Here is a 17,171-nt window from a genome sequence, read left to right on the forward strand (position 1 = left end):
CTGTGCTGGCAGAGCAGCACCAGCACATCCCTGGCAGTGCCCAGGGCCGGGCTGGATGGGGCTTGGAGCACCCCGGGATAGTGGGAGGTGCCCCTGCCACGGCAGGGGTGGACAGGATGGGCTTTAAGGTCCCTCCAGCCCACACCACCCTGCGATTCCATGAGCATGCCTCAGCTGTTTCAGGATGTATTTTCAAAGCAACAGCACAGTAACAGCCTGACCTGAAACAAAGGAACCCACGGAACACAAACGCCGCTGCTGTCCAGGGCTGCTTTTCTCCAAGAAACACCTTGGAAGTGGAAGATCTTTTCCTTCTGTCTGGGAGCTGCTGACACTTGGAACAACTCAGCAGCACCAACTCTGCCAAACTGCAGCTGCAGCAGATGAGGCTGAACAAGCTGCTTGTACTCAAAATGGTCCTTATTTCTCCAAGCTCTTTAAAAAACTTATTAAAACTAATTATTAACAGCTTATTTAACTACTTGTCTCTTACACTTACCTACCATACTCTATTTTCCTTCCATTTAGGTTTATATCTACACAATCAATATTTTTAAGGGAGAGAAGGTACCCCTCAAGCCCCTCTTTCCTTCTTTTAGCCCATAACCACCTGCAGAGCAGCACTATTAGATGTGGGACTGGATATTTTATTAATTTTCACTGGATCCCTCTGCTAAAGACCACATTTAGGAGGAGCTAAAGGCTCCTCGCTGCCCACCTCACACCCACCCATTTTTATAGGAACTAGAGGAGTACCAAGATATTTGGGAATCTTATAAACTCTTAATTAACACTTTTTTCCTTTCTGTTTTTAAAGCTGTAGTGTTCACTCACTTCCTCCTGTTTCTAATTCTTACAGAAAAAGTGAACCCCGTGAGTATTTTAAGAATACAACTGCTTTTCCCAGCACAGAGGCTTGGGAATTTGGTGTGCACTTCCCAGCACACAAGAATTGGAGGTTATTCCCCAATAAACCTCAAGTACATGATGGGGTTTATAGCAAGAGGTGCAATGTTTAAATGTGGATTTGCTGCAGTCACTGACCATTGTTAAAAATGCCTAAACCCCAAGTTTTTAAAGCAGTTTGTAAATGTAAATTGGTGCTGAAGAAGGGCCAAGGTGGAATGCCCATCCCCAGTCAGCTGTGATCTGGATCCAGGCGTGACTTTCCTCCTTCTTTCTTTTCCTTCAGCACCTCCAGTGCTGGTGTGTCACCAGAAAACCACACAGATTCCATCTGTCCTTTAAAGGCTCTGGATCCACAATTACCAGTTTCTTTTTGGGGAGAAGAGAGACAATAGGAGAGGGGAAACAACCAGGAGAACAAGAAATCCCCACTCCAGGCTCTTCTATGCCAGTGAGAACAGGGACATTTTACAGCTGGTTTCAATACTGAACACACATTATTATCAATTACATTTCTTTGTCAGATTTATGGCATTTCCTTAGGGAATAAAGCCCACGAGCCCATGCAGGTTATCCCATCAATAAGTACCAGGGGATTCTGCCAGCTCCAGATCTTCATCAGCCTCAGTCCTGTTCCCCACTCAGCCCAAGTGAAAACCAATCCTCTCATTCTCTCCAAATGGCATTCAGCTGTCTCTGCTATTCCTGTATAATTTAGCAACTCTGAAATATAAGCAACCAATTAAGACCAACCCCACCCGTTTGTTCTCCCCGCTGGTGCGAGACTGACAAAATCTGATATTTTCCTTTCCAACACGAGCCTGGGATCAATTACAAATTAAGGGTGTTTCTGTCAATCTTCACAGCCCTGGATGTGAGGAATAGAGGCAGAGGAAATGCCTTTGGTAGTTGTGACGGATATCAAGCTGCAGCTAATCCTGCCCTTCCACTCATCCCAGGATGGAAAAAGCAAAGCCACTGAAAACAACAGCCCTCGTGATGCACTGCAGTGGCTGCTCTTGCCCCTGGTTATTTGTATTTTCCCCTGTAACAGGAGCCAGAGCCAGGCAGAGGAGCCACCAGCCATCACCCCACAGCCGGAGCTGGGCTCGTGTCCGGAGCGGCACCGCTTTGTTCCCAGGAAAAAGCACTCCTGACATGACATCATCCAGCCAAGCTGCCAGGAATATATAGAGTATGAGGATAAACATAACTGGAATGGGTGGATTTCAGGGCTGTTGAGGGAGGTGCATTTGCTGTTATTAATCAGCCTTTCTGGTGGCCAAGAGACTTTTATGGGGCTGAGAAACTCTCTCGGGAATTCAGGATTAGCCAGAGGAGATGAGATAAAATGGACTCAGAGCCTTCCATACACATCCTACCTCACTACACTTCTGCAGTGGGACAATAAATATGGAATAATGCAGGTGGGGGACAGCAAACATGTATTAATGTGTGTTGTGTATTTCTCATAACACACTGAAGCTTTTCACTCCTACAGGCCCTTGCTCTGCCTCCACTGACCATTCCTTATGGATCATTCCTTTCCCAACAAGACATGGAATTTCTTCAAGTACCTTTTGGCCATTAATTCCCCCGGTGAAAACCAAAATTCAAGGTGCCAGTGCCGTGTTCCCAAGCACAGCTGCACGAGCAGCATCCCCACAGCCCTTTGTCTGGGGGCCCAAACCGAAGTCACGGCGCCTGACCCCATACGAATTCCATCAGGAGGTTCCCATTTCTTTGCCAAGCCAACTGTAAATACAGTCATAAAACAAGAAATGAAAACTAATAAGCACAATATAAATGCTGTTATGCCTCCCTGCGATTCACGGCACGCTGGCAAACATTAATCTATTCTTAATTTAATCTAAATTAGAGCAATTTATTCAAAGCCTGTGCCAGCTTTAAACATGAATAGGCTACTGAGAACTGCTTAGCTCCCATTTCATCAAGTTAAATGTTGAAGAAGTTTGGGATCCAGGGTGGTTTAATCAGTTCTGCTTCTCAGTAAGACTATATATAAGCAGGGCCCATAAACAGGGAATAAATAAAGATCACTTATTAAACAGGAATTGAGTCAAGAAATGGAAGTGACTGAATTCAAACAGCTCCCAGGCCATTTTGAACAGACATGCAGCCATGAGAAACACAAATGCTGCCTTTCCCTGAGGAATAATAGCTAAGTAATGTAAATTAAAATCAAAATTAAACCCAAAAACCCCACTCTTTCAGCACTAAAGAGGAGCACACACTGCTGTGTTTACAGAAAATTAGCACTGGAGTGTACACAACCAGTACAAAACATTCCCTGAGCTTGGCTTTGGCTGTGACTGTTTGAAGTCAGTTTGTGATTTCAGATGCTGTTTATGTTCCTGAAGCACAACTCTCCAAATGAGGCTTCCAAGCTGTTCCTGCACCATCCATCTGACGCCGGGTGGATGCCGGAGGGCCGGGATGGAGGCAGGGACTTCGGGAACGCTCTCGGCTCTGGGAAGCCCCAGCACTGCCAGGAGTTCTTAAGTGTTCACCATGCATAGGTCAGAATTCGACATTTGCTGCTTTTAAAGCTTTCTGAGGACAAACCTTAACCCTGGTGAGTGGAAACCCACAGGGATGTGTGGATATAAACCAGACAAAAGCAGGGAGGAGGCTCCCCTGCTACTCGTGGCTCTGACGATGCTCATCCTGCTGGATTTTCCATTCTCCACTTTCAGATCTTCCCCCTCCATCAGAGCAGAGGTTCTCCCCACCTCCCCCGGTCTCCAGCCCAGCAGAGGCAGTGCCCTCAGCACACACCTGCTCTCCCAGCACCACGGGCTGCTTTGGGCTGGGAGGGACCTTGAACGCCCAGCTCCAGCGCAGGTCCACCACCATCTCCCACTCCCCAAAACCCACAGTTCACTCCTTTGAGTACTTTCTCCTCTCGACAGAAAATGACAATTTTTGTCGGCAAGGCTTTGCAGCCTCCCTGCTCAGTTTTCATCTACGAATCATTTCTTCCCTGGCGGATACTGAGACTCCTGAAAGCCACTCCTGGAAACCACAGGGACCTGTTCCCATTTTCCTTCATTAAGACATGCAAAATTGGACAAGGCAGAAGGAACACGAGAACATTTCTGTCTGAGAGAAGACGCACAGGACTTTGCAGAGGAACACCCAAAGTCCTCCTCTATTATTCCAAGAACTCTTTTTATCTTGCTCTGGCATTTCATTCACAACACCCTGCAGATTGTTCAAGTACTTCTGTAGTCTCCAAGAACTCCACAGAATTCCATGGACTGAGGATGCTTTCATTCACAATATGTGACTAAAAAATACTCTAAAGCATCACCTCTACAAGTGAGAGAGCCTGAGAAGGTACATCTGATATCTGTGAAATCATCCAAAATAGGTCCTGATGGGTGACATGACAGGAGTCTGCCTCGGGGCTTGAACCAGGCAAGGCCCTATTCATGTGATTTTTTACACATGGCAAATACCCAAATGTGTAACTGAGCTTTTCAAAGCAGAGCACAGTTGGCCTGTTAGTGCCAACTTTTACATTTCTTTCAGCAGGAGCCAAAAATTGTCAACAAGAACTTCTATTTGCCTCCTACAACAGCATAATGAAACTCACACTTATGGAAAACACTGAGTATTTCATCTACCCTGACTGAAATAAGGCTTTTGACGTTGCCTTTGACATCCAACTATAGCTGGGAATCTTTTCAGTCAGTGCAGGGGAGCTGAAATGGCCTCTGCATAAGGAATGGGAATCTCCAAGTCAGCCTGAAGTGACCTCCAACAGTCCAGTACCATCTGCAGTACAGAAATGACAGATTTTCAGCACAATCTTAACTGAAACATGCTGGCTTTGGGAAACTTGGACCAGATTCCTGATGTTCTCCACCTTTCTGGGGGTCAGAGAAGCCCTCAGCCCACCCAGCTCCTTTCAGTGCTCCAAGACTGGACACAGCTCACAGCCAAACCCTGGCAGAGAGGTACCAACATGAAATGGAATTGTTTCTGCAGCAACTGGCCTGGACAGAACTCAATTGCTTAAAGAAAGCACCAGTGTAGGGCAATGAACGAGGACTTTAGAACTCCCTCCGAATTAGGATCCATGGAATGCGACTCAGCAGAGGAATTGAGATCATCCAGTGGTGTCAGACTTGAATCAAACGTCGTTTGTGATGTCAGACTGCCATCAACACCAGGCACTTGTGTTTCTCCCAAGGAGAACAGCAGGAAACACATCCCATGGAATTGTCAGATTTGGCCATTCCATGCAGAGCACCAACACCAAGAGGGTCCATCCCCACCCTGCCTCACAGGGTGTGAGGACCACGGACCAGCTCTGGGGGTCTGGGAGCTCACCTGAACCCCCCTTGAGCAGAGTCACCTTCAGCCAGGCTGCTCAGGGCCTTGTCCAGGTGTGCCTTGAGTATCTCCAAGAGCAGAGATTCCCAAAGCTCCCTGGGCAGCCTGCTGGACTGCAGCTCCCCTCCCTGGGAAACTGCTTTCTGGGACCAGAAATTCCCTTGTTTGCAGCTTTTCCCTGCCACCACCACCTGCCCTGCATCCCCATCCCTGCCTGAGCAGTAGCACGGTGTCCAGGGTTAACCAAACTCAGCATATCCAGTACCTCACATGCTCCCAGTTTCCACAGCTGCCCACACATCCCACCGTCCAGTCTGGATTTCCCCAGTTTAGTTTCAGGAATACCCCTGGGGACAGCACCAAAGGCAAAGCAAACAAAATCCACTTCTCTCAAGCACAGGTCCAACCATTTCATCTCAGAAGGCCATGGGAACAGCTGGGCACAGTTTGCCCTTGGCAAACCCATGCTGGATTTTCCCAGTCATCATCCCTCTCACGTACCCATAACATGGCCTCCATAACCTTCCCCAAAAAGGTTCCAACTCCAGCTGAGCTTTGTCTTTCCTACATCCCTACACATCCAGGCCATTTTCTGCCTTTGATTCTGGATTCTCTGTGCTTTCACTCAGTGTTGGAGCCCAGTTGGCAGCTCCTTCTTTATCCCTCCCGGTCTCCTGGACACACACACTCAACCCTGCCCTGTGGAGCAGACCATTGCTGTGCTTTGAAAAGGCTCCTGTGCTTTGGTCCTCCAGGATCAAATGGTTTGCCTCTTGTCCATTAACAGTCTCCCGTGGAAACCTACCAAAAATATCCCAAACAAGCCAAAGCCTCCTGTCTGAAAGCTCAAGGCTGGAATTCTCAGCTCCACTGGCCAGCCAGACACAGACAACAAATTGCAATACTCCAGAAACTCCCTGTGCTGCCTGTCACACACGGAGCTGCCACCCCAGCACACCCCCATGGCTTGAACCCCACACGAGTGCCAGGGCTGGGTTAAAAAGCTCCATCTCCTCCCTGCCCTGCAGGACCCTGCTGCCCTTCCATCCACTGATCCCTGTGCCAGAGCTCCCAGGTGGCTCATCACCCTCTCCAAAGCGATGAAACATTGGAGTCAGCCCTCAAGTGTGACCCAGTTCCCTGCTTCCCTGCCCCCTCCTTCCTGAAGAACCTGCACCCATCCCTTGGAGCCATCCCCAGATGTCTCCACGATCCCAAAGCCTCACAGCTCTACAACTACACACAAATTTCTAATTCCTCCTCCTTGCTTCCCATGCTGGGGAGTAATTAAGCACATGCACGATACCTTTGCTTGGACAGAGACCTTTTCTCATGAAAAAACTCAGTTTAAAGAAATGGGTAGTTCCACTGCAAACAATCCTGACATGGTTCCTACAGCATCGTACCCAACTCATTCACTCCCAGATCTCACTCCTGAACAATTGACAATATACTGAAAAAACCCACTTTTGTGGTGTAAAGTACAAAAGCCCCACAAAAGCACCCCCCTGCAGTTCTGAAGGTGACCCCGTGCGTCTGAAAGGATGGTTTGAAATTGTTCTCCCAGAACGTGGCATATTTGTTTACAGTCCAGGGCTGTGCTTTCCAGTGTTCAGGCATCGCTCCTGTTTCTCCCCGGTGCCTGAGTACTCGTCAATGCCTTTCACACAGGGTGACAGGGAACCATCTGCCTCCCTCCTCCTACTTGTTGCCACCTGTTCTTTTCCCAGTCCCCACATGGCAGCGTGAGCAGGGCCAGATTCCCCGGACAAGGCCAGGTTACAGGACCAAGAAACCCCAAATGCTTCCGTTACCCGAGGGTCTCACTCAGCACACACAGAAATGCTGTACAAGTGATGACAAGGAATGGCTCTGCTGTAATTAAGTCTATCTGCCCTGTAATTGGGACACTCAGGGGCTGAGCAATGAGGACTGGAAGTAAAGCAAGCTGGGTTTGTGTAAAAAAGAGGAGGAGAAATTTGAGGTTGCTGAGAAAGGCGTTCCCAAGGCACAACGGAGGTTCTGGGACAGGCAGGAGTCCTCTGGGGGGGCACCTGCAGGACATCAAACCACTCATCTCTTCATCAAGGAGGCAAGGAGAGGAGCATCGAGACTGAGAAATGCAAGTGCAGGGCAATGAGGTCATTGAGGAACTTCCTTCTTCTGAAAGGCAGAGCAGGCAGCAGAGTCACAGCTCCAGCGAAATTCTGAAAGGCCCCGAGTGTCCAGGGCCAGAGTCTGAGAAACAGGGACACAGCTTCAAACCCCAAAGTGGTTGGAAAGCACATGAGAGGCTTTTCAAATCCCTTGCAGAATTCCACACCTGGTGTCCAGTACAGGGGATAAAGAGGATTTAACTCGGACCATTGACCCAAATCTTCCTCCCTCTTCTATCCTTCCAAGCGTCTCAATTACAAACACTTGTCCTAAAAATCTCTCCTCTCAATGCCACAATTCTTTCATGTATTCCTGAAAAAGCAGGAGTTGTGGACTCTGTATGGCCAATCCCTTCCAAGGTGCAAACTTTTCTAGATTTATTAACAAAATTACCACAGCTGAGAAGAAAAGCCACTCAAGAAGCCTTTCACTTCTGCCAGTCGATTCTTTGCTTTAACATTTTCCACAAATTAACTTTCCTGTGTACTAAAAGCTACCCAGAACTCGCTCCAAACACAAAAAAGCCCAGCCTAAGATGTTATGTCTGATCAATGATTATATTAAGCTCACTGCAGGAGATGAGAGTCACAGATAGACTCTATACAGGTTTCTGTGTGGCTGTGCCCATGCTGTGCAGAAGGTGCATCTCCAAATTCCTGCTCCCCCCGAGTCAGAAATCTGTCCAAACACAGCCAGCCTCCCTTTGTAGCAGACAAATGTTTTTTCCTCACTGCAATTCAAACTTACACAGCCTTCCAGGAGCACAAAACACAGATGTGGGGCTTCACTTGGATGACAGAACTCACATGGCCTCCCCGAGCAACTCCCCAGGGCTTCCACTTTCTCATTTGCATTTAGTTCATCCAAGATCAATTTGATAAGCAAAAGGGCTAATGAGAAATGGTTTGTACATAGCCAGATGTTTGCCAATTCCAGCAGGAAGGAGAAACAGAACAGCACGGGAAGGGAAGCGCTGCTAACTGGGAAGACCTTTGATGAACACTTAATCAACATTTTTCTAACTGAAGTTACTTTTCAAATTGGCGAAGTTGGCATTTCTCATCAGCAGCTATGAAATAATTTTTAAAAAAGCTTTCTGAATTAATGATTGAAATGTTCAGAATAGTTTCTGCTCAAATTAGGGGTTTGAATTTTCAAACCAAGCCAGCTGCAACTACGGCATGTGATACCTTCTCCCTCTTTCCCAGAAGAGTTTCCTTCTCCCCTGCTCACGGATTGAGAGAAAGTATTTTAAACCCAAATATCTGTATTTCCTCCACCGGTGAATTGCCAGTTTTCACAGATCACACTCATTCCTCATACCCCCCCTTGTCACACCCCCCTGCACAGCACAGTTCCATGTCCCCTCAGAGGTGTTCCATGGGGGTGTCCCACTGCTGGAGAACAGCATCTCAATGGCCCCAGAGCTCCAGGGCCTCGGGGTGTGTCTCCACACCCACAGTGAGACTCCACCACTGCATCCCAAATCCTCTGGCAGCGTGCAAAAGAGAAAGGACATTGTGAGGCAAAGTCCTTGAGGACGGCAGGAGGAGGTGCCGGAGCAGAGCAGGAAGGAGAAACCACTGGACAAACAGCAGCGGAGGGAAAGGAAGAGGAGTGAGACCACAGGAACTCCAATAACAACAGTGAGAGTCATTTAGAAACCACTGCTGGGAACTGGGTGCAAGCACAGGCTTGGGCAGGACTCCCAAAGCCAAGACCATTCATTATCCAGAGTTTTCAAATGTGCAGAATATGGAATAATGCTTCCGCTGGAAAGGGCTGCAAACCCCTCAGGTGATTAATGCACAGAGCAGAAATTAAATTACTTTTAATAATTTTTCTGGCAATATGATGACAGCAGGGCAGTGCTGGATGCAGATTCCTGACACTGCTCCGAGGCATTAAAGCTCCTGACCCCAGGAGAGGGCACCCTGCATTCCCCAAATCATTGTGGGGAGTACCTGTGGCTCTTCAGCCAGCAGTGAAACACACCCAGATCCAAACAGGAATTCAGAGGAAATGGTAAGTGCACAGCTACTCTACAAAACAACTGGAAAATAAACGGGAAATCTCTCTTTATGGCTCATTCCTAAGTTTACTCTCTGCACACTGGACACCAAACCCAGAGATTCACACCTCTTCAAACCACAGGTGTGAAGTTCCATCAAACCTTCAGCCACAGGTAAGACTGTTTCTCCTAAATCCTCTCCATCCAAATAAGAAAGAAATTAGAATTTAAAACAATCCCCTTCCAAAAAGACAACACAAAGTCCCTCCCCAGTATAGTTTTAGTATTTTCTTGTCTGACTTGTCTCCCCTCATCCTCTGTAGCAGTGGTTTTCTTCCTCGGTCTCTTAGAAATTAATTTTCAGAACCGTGTGACCTGAAAGAGCAAAACAAGCTGATGCCTTAGTGATGATATTTGCAGTACCTCTTTTTTTGGGTCTTCAATCATAACACCAGTTGTTCTGCTTTGCCACCCCAGCCATGCAATGCAGCACCCTGTACAGGGAGCACTGGCAGGAGTTCCACTGACTGGATCACGGGGACAAATATTTACCTAAACTGCAGCTGTAACCCACCAGATGTGCAGCTGCTGTTTGCAGGAATGACAAAGTTCACTGGTTTTTACACTAATAGCAGAAAAAAGCTTCTGACTCTGGAATGATTTTGATATAAAATACGTGATTTGGGGTGTGCTCCATAAGGGGTTCTTTTCCAGGTTTGTGATTTATTTTAGTGACTATTTTCATTTTTGGCTATTCTGCTATTGCTTGTAAACCTCAGCATGTAGCATTTCTGACCACGGTTTATTATTGCACCAAGTAGTATTCGAAATACAGGGTGAATCCTGTAGAATTCCTTAAATTCTCCTTACTAGGTGTTCAGAAAACAAGACTGGACCACTCATCATTTAAAAAAAATCACCCTGCTCTAGCTGAGTTACTGACAGAACCCCCCATGTGGGAAAGGTCCCTTGGAATGGTCCCTCCCTATTTTTGGCTCTCTGCTGTCCCAGTTTATCTTACCAAGGTCAAGTATTATCAGCTGGGCTCCAGCCTGTGCATTTCCAACATCATTTTCTGCAATGCACTGATAGAATCCTTCATCAGACTTCACCAGCCCCAAAACTTGCAGGTTATGTTCTTTCTGAGGAGCAAAGGAAGAAAACAACACTTAGAAATGGGCTGCAATTGCCAAACCAACGGTGTCAGCACGGCAATTACTGTGCCAGGAGAAACTTCTGACAGCATCTGGGAAGGTTTTTGGAGTTCCCAGATTTCACCTCCCTGGCACTGAATCCTGTGTTCTAGGGGATCAAAAGCAGCAGAAGCTCTCACTAATGGCTGTCATTTTCTAGCATCACAAAGCACTGGCAAATCCTAACGTTTCCCCAGCCATTCTGGTGGTATTTTGGGCACTGACTGAACCTCCCAGCCCCACAATCCAGGTACACCCAGTTACACAGCCATTCATTTCTCACCTATGTCTCAATAACGCCTTCCACTGCATCTAAAATCTCCCTGCAGAAGCACCCATGTGCCAAACTCACCATCCACACCTCAGTTACATTTCCATTGCAGCTCCTGCTTGAAACTGGAATTTTTACAGAGCATGGACTGCAGCACACACAGCCAGGTCATGGTGAGCTCCTACTCTGACAGTGCATTTTGTCACTCTGTGTGCCTGACTCTCCTGGAAAGCCCAAGCTATGAAGACATCAGCTCTTACAGTATAAGCAACGTGCATTAAAGGGACTCAAGCAACCATTTCTCTTGTGGGCCCCAAACATCAATAGGACAAAAGCAGGAAGCAAGTCCCATAAAAGAATGGGAATTTCCAATTTCCATGACTATGTGCAGGAGAACTGACAGGCCAACAGCCTAAAAACCTGCAAGATGGACAGTGCACTTACCACGATTTTGAAGTAGTCACTGGGGATCACCATGTCCCCGTTCTTGACCCACTTCACGGTCGGGGTTGGTTTCCCGGTCACCTCGCACTCAAACACAATGTCCATGGACTCGTGGGCGTAGATGTTCGCAGGGCGCTTCAGGAACATGGGGGGAACTTCAGGGTGAAAGAAGAAAGACAAGAAGATGATGTTACACCCAGAGAAAGAGACCTGACATGCTCACACACAGCCAGCTCGACACCAAGAGACGGACGGGGGCCTTGAGCACGAGTGGCAGCAAAGGCGGCAGGAATTTGCAGCTCAGCTTTGACAGACACCGACACAAGCTGGGAGTTTTCAGGATTGCATCTGGGCCAGGTTGGACAGGGCTTGGAGCAGACTGGGACAGTGGAAGGTGCCCCTGCCCACGGGCAGAGGGTTGGGAATGACACAACCTCTAAAGTCCCCTCCAACCCAAACCATCCTGGGATCCAGCCAGTTGGGAATGACTTCTTGAGACTTCATGAAAGACGAAATGGAAAGAACAAATGAGGTGCATAAAGTGCAAAGTTAAACCTCAGGGAGTGCGAGTCAATACAAAAACAAAAGCCATAATTATATCAAAAAGTACTTTTAAAAATGAATGGACACAAAACTGAGATGAAACTTTCCCAGGGCACCATGGCCTCGTGCTCCTGTGAAGGAGCTGAGGTTACCAAACGGAGAATGCTGCACTGATCCCAGGAGTTTCTTCTCTGGCCTGTGGAAGCCAAGGAAACAGCATGTCCAGGAGCAGCCACGTGCCTTTGTCCCACAGTGATACCATGGATACAGAGGAGGGAAGCTGTGTACTTAAAACACAGCAGAACAGAAGCTCTGAACGCGAATCCTGTGAAGAACAGAAGTTCTCCACTTACAACATGCACCAAAGGTGCTACTCTGGATCTTGGCTGCCTTTTAAATGTCCTTACATCCTCAGAGTCAGATTAAGTCAGTCAAATATATTTAAAAGGACACAAACTCAGAGATAGGGATTTTTTTGGAAACACCAACCCCCAGTGACTGGTGCACAGACACGTTACAGTTTCTCCTACAGGAGCCTCCACGAAGCCTCCAGCTGCATCCAGGGCCTCTGCACGCATCTGGCTCAGCAGCACCAAGCCCTGCAGGTGCCTATTCCTGGAGTATCCTCTTTGTACAGAACACCAGCCTGTTTATTTGTGTTTACTACACTCCCAGACACAGGGCAATTCTCTGACTTGTGCTGGCAGCTCGGATTGTTGGAGTTCCAGGAAAGCCCAACGTAGCCTTTTGCCCTTTAATATTTAGCAGAGAAAGTCAACATGGAAGGGCCACAGGGTTTAGACAAACAGTTTACACACTTGGCCTCCCAACAGGGTTTCTTTGGTGCTGTGGATAAGGAATCCTAGGTCATGTTTTACTCCTGAAATGGTCCCAAAGGTTTGTAGGTGGATTTAATACTTTTAAAAACAGCTGGAGGTGGGCAGCACCCCCCCCCCCCCACAATCCCCTCATGTTTTGGATTATAAATGAATAAAGAGAACATTAATAAATGGAAATACTTCACAGTAAGAAGGTAGTTTAACTCTCAGGTAAGGGTGAAAACCTACACAGAGCTGTCCATTCACTGCTCCAGTTCTCACATGGGAGCAAAAACCTGGCTGGGGTTTTTGAGCCCAGCTGCCTGTGAATTCAGACAACCAACTTCCCAAAAATTTCGTACCAAACACACCATAAATTCCACCTTAAAAAGGTTGAGATATTTCTGTGCTTACTCTCTGATGGCTGCTACCACCAGACACAACTCTGACATTTGAAAACTCTCTTCTGAATTTATTTGCCACCAAATTGCTGTAATTTATTCTCTATGAAAATGATTTTTATTCCTCCCTGGTATTTATCCTCAGCATGGTTATTTATTACAAGCTGTGCTACTGCTCCCTCCCTTCCCGTATCCCAGCCTTATTTTGGGCGGCTCAACAAGTCGTGTTTGCTTTGCTCTGCTGTGACAATTCCTCACAACCCCCTGGATGTGCTCCAGCCTGAATCCATCTCCGGAGCCCATGGAGTTTCAATCATTTACATGCAATTTCAGCTGTGTCTCAGCAGTGCCTTGAAAAATGGCATAAATACCATGGCAGCACTGCAGCCAATCCCTCACCCAACCCATCGCTCTGCCTCTGCCCTTCCCACATGCATCATCCCCTGCCAGCCTGGGACAATCATTGCCCGCTCATCGTTAGCCCTTTTTAACTAATGACTCATTTTGTTCAGCCTGCCTGATCAATAGTTTATGCTCTCATTTCCCTTCCATCTCTGCCTGCGGCTGTCCTCACACGCACGGATCGATTCCTGCAGTGCTTGCAGAGCTGAAAAAGGGGAATACGAGAATTGGAAAAGTTGTTTTTCCATGAATGTACAATGCTTCCATTTCCAGAACATTCATTACAGGTGAGTTTTAATTCCTTAGCCACGTATTAATCTTGCCAGAGGAACCCAAAGAGACACAGGCCAGTAGCAAAAAGCACAAAAACGTATGAAAAACTCATCATGGGATGCCAGCCTGGTTTGGGCTGGACAGTTCCTTGAAGATCATTTCATCCCACCCCTGCCATGGCAGGGACACCTTCCACTGTCCCAGGCTGCTCCAAGCCCCAATGTCCAGCCTGGCCTTGGACAGTGCCAGGGATCCAGGGGCAGCCCCAGCTGCTCTGGGCACCCTGTGCCAGGGCCTCCCTGAATCCCCAAACTGTACCACAGGAAAGTTCTGATTCTGTGCTCTCCACTAATGTTTAACTTGTAATGAAGACATTTGGAAAGAACTCAAATATCTTTGGCAACTGATATTGCTCCAATTCGGGATGTCATCCAGAAAGAGGATGTGAATCGTAGGAGTCAGGATTTTTTTGACACAAAAATGGAAGCTGAAGTAGATATTCTCCTACCTGCTCTCAATTAGTGTTGATTTAGGAGATTAAGAATTTGAACATGTTATTTTTTCAAAGTGACTTTGCTTTTCTGGCTCATGGAGCAAATGCCAGGCTGCTCACAAAGGGATAATAACATGAGGAGTGCTCACTTTATCAATTGCTTCCCAGTTAATGAATTAATAAATGCTTTCCAAACACACTCTTCTGGTTTAACCATGTCAGTGTTTAGCAGTAACACAATGCAAGTACAGATGTTTGTGGTAGACAAGTTCAATTGATGACCAGCGAGCAAACGAGCCAATTACCACAGAAAACCAGATTTGTAAGGGAAGATCATGTGCTCTGTTCCCAAACACACAATTAAACTTCAAAGATGACTTGGCAGCTCAGCCCCCTCTTCGTGTCAGCACAGAACAACTCCTGAAAAGGCAAAATGCTCGAACAGAATTTCACACCCCCCAGGGAGCCCTGCCACCCTTGTGGAGATCGAAGAAAATATTTTGATCACAACAGTGATCAAAAGATTAAAAAAAAAAAAAAAAAAAAAAAGGCAACCCAACCTACACCAGCAGGTGAGTCAAACTTCTAAGCTACATCCCAATAAAGATGAAATATTTAAAAAATAAGATGGTTTTTAAAGCCAATAGCTCTAAAAGGATGGGAAGAGCTGAGGAACTCCACACGTGCAGCAGGAATTGTACCCAAGGTGATGTGGAAACAGGATGGATGCTGGACATGGGTCCCCTTCCCCATGTACAGGTGACCAGAAGGAGGTGGAAGTGAATTCCAGTGTTCTGTAGGCCTGCTGTACAGGAAGAGCACGGGAATGGTCTCCTTTGGACACAAAGACACACAGGTTGCAAAGGTAATTTAAAAAGACTCATTCTCTTCCTAAAAATCAGCTTCTGGTCCAAGCACAGCATCCAAAAAACCCAAAATGAACAGGACCAACCAGTGGCTCCAAACACTCCCAAGTCACCGAATCCACGACTGGTTTGGGTTGGAAGGGATCTCACAGCCCATCCAGAGCCACCCCTGCCATGGGCAGGGACACAAGCCTGGCCTTGGGCACCTCCAGGGACAGGAACACTTCCAGGGCTATTCCTAAAGCAGCATTGGACCTTCAGTAACAGCCTAAGGTAGCCAAAGGGCTGAAATTCCAAATTGGAAATGTCCAGCACAACACTGAGGTACCATTTCTGCTTCCTCAGCCACCTCCAAGTGCCCTCGACCCCTGGAAATCAGGAGTGCCAAAGTGAGCCCATGAAATCACTGCCACTCCTCCTGCCACTCCTCTTCATCCCCTTCCTCCCACACTTTTGTCCATGACCAAGTGTATCTCCAGCCCTCCCCTACACAGGCATTTGCTCATTCCAGAAGCTTCCCCACAGCCCAAAGAGCACAAACACAAACCAAGCAGAGTGGCCACTCTGTCACAGCGTATCTCAGACAATCCTGACTCCAGCACTCCCAGGCACTTCCATTTATAACCCATTTCTGAGGGATGCTGGGGGCACAATCCCTAGCTCGTATTTCAGTTACAAACCTGGATTACCAGCAGTATTTAAAATGGACGTTTTACCACAAAGCCCATTTCATATCAGCCTGAAATGGTCCACAGGGATTTTATTTCCTCCTCCAGGGATAACAACCTATTCCATTAGGACATGCTCCAAATCCTATTAGAGTCATTATAAAGTTAAATGCAATTTTCACAACTGCAATTTCATTTCTAAGAAGGACCAAACTGCAGCATGACCATCACCCTGTTAATCCACCCCCTCCTGTTCTTCCCCCAACACACAGATAAAGTGCTTGAACTGATGTTTGACAGCAGAACTTTTCATTATTATCTTTTAATTCTGTGAGTTGTACAAATTAGTTGGGTTTCTTCAAATGGATCCTGAAAAAAGAAGGAATTTACACTTTACGTGGAAATGGGGAATCATAACATTCTTCCTTAAAAAGCAGCAGAAGTATATGGATAATACTTGGAAAAAAAGATTTAAACCCCAAAACTAAGTTGTAGGCAAGACAAATTCTTCCCAACCCCTGAGCACAGCTGTGATGTCCTTAAAACACACTTAATATGCAGCTACAAAATTTGCAAAGCAAACACAAGCTGACAAAAAGGGTTCCTCTAGAGAAATACAGAGAAGAGTCAAATTAATGGACAAAACCCAGCATACCAAGACACAAAAAGGTTATAAAAATGTAAACTACTACAGCAAATTTTTTTTGCAGCAAAACTAGAATTGCAGTTTATGAACAGTTTCAGTGGCAGTGACATTCTCTAATTCAGTAAATGGTTATTTTTTATATCTGTTCTAGAAAATTAAAGCCAGTGTCCCTAGGGAGAAGTGGTGCCTGTGGCATCCTGACTGGTGGGAATCTCTGCCGCTTCCTCAACAGCCAAAGCAGAGGGGGCCTGCTCTGCCTTCTCCAGTGACCTCGTTAACATCTGCTCAGCAGCTGGAACAGCCCCAAAGGAGCATTTGGTGTCCCATGTTTTGCTCCTTTGGACTGGCCAGAGCTTTACAGCTTCCTTGGTAAATGCCAAACCCCAGCTCCACAGAGAGCTGGTTCCAGTGGTGGCAGAAGGGCAGGGCTGAATTAAAACAACTATTTTACATTTACACTAAAAAGCTTTCATTCAGAAATTGCTGAATATGATCCAGGCTTCAAAGGCCAGCCCCCAAATAAGCATTCCAGAGGCAGAAACTAAAACTCAATATTCAATGCTAGGACAATGACCAAGAAACCAGGTAAGCATGAACAGTACAGACCAAAAATAAAGTAAAATTATATTGATCAGTTAGAGTTAAAAACGCATGCTGTAATTCAACATATGTGGGGTTTTTTTAAGGGAGAAATAGTAAATTGTAGATTTATGGAAT

General features: G+C 46.7%; 1 protein-coding gene across 4 annotated transcripts in view; it reads right to left on the minus strand.

The window, feature by feature from the left end:
- The window catches only part of NEO1 (neogenin 1), a 167,300-nt gene that overhangs the window by 51,689 nt on the left and 98,440 nt on the right, over window positions 1-17,171 (minus strand). For all 4 annotated transcript variants that reach the window (XM_082290457.1, XM_082290456.1, XM_082290458.1 and 1 more), the window contains exons 6-7: window positions 11,345-11,499; window positions 10,458-10,578 (exon numbers count right to left, since the gene is read on the minus strand). In XM_082290457.1, the coding sequence (XP_082146583.1) occupies window positions 10,458-10,578; window positions 11,345-11,499 (276 nt within the window). The remainder of the gene's footprint in view (window positions 1-10,457; window positions 10,579-11,344; window positions 11,500-17,171) is intronic.

Source organism: Coloeus monedula, assembly GCF_965178545.1.
Source record: "Coloeus monedula genome assembly, chromosome: 14".
Classification (NCBI taxonomy): Eukaryota; Metazoa; Chordata; class Aves; order Passeriformes; family Corvidae; genus Coloeus; species Coloeus monedula.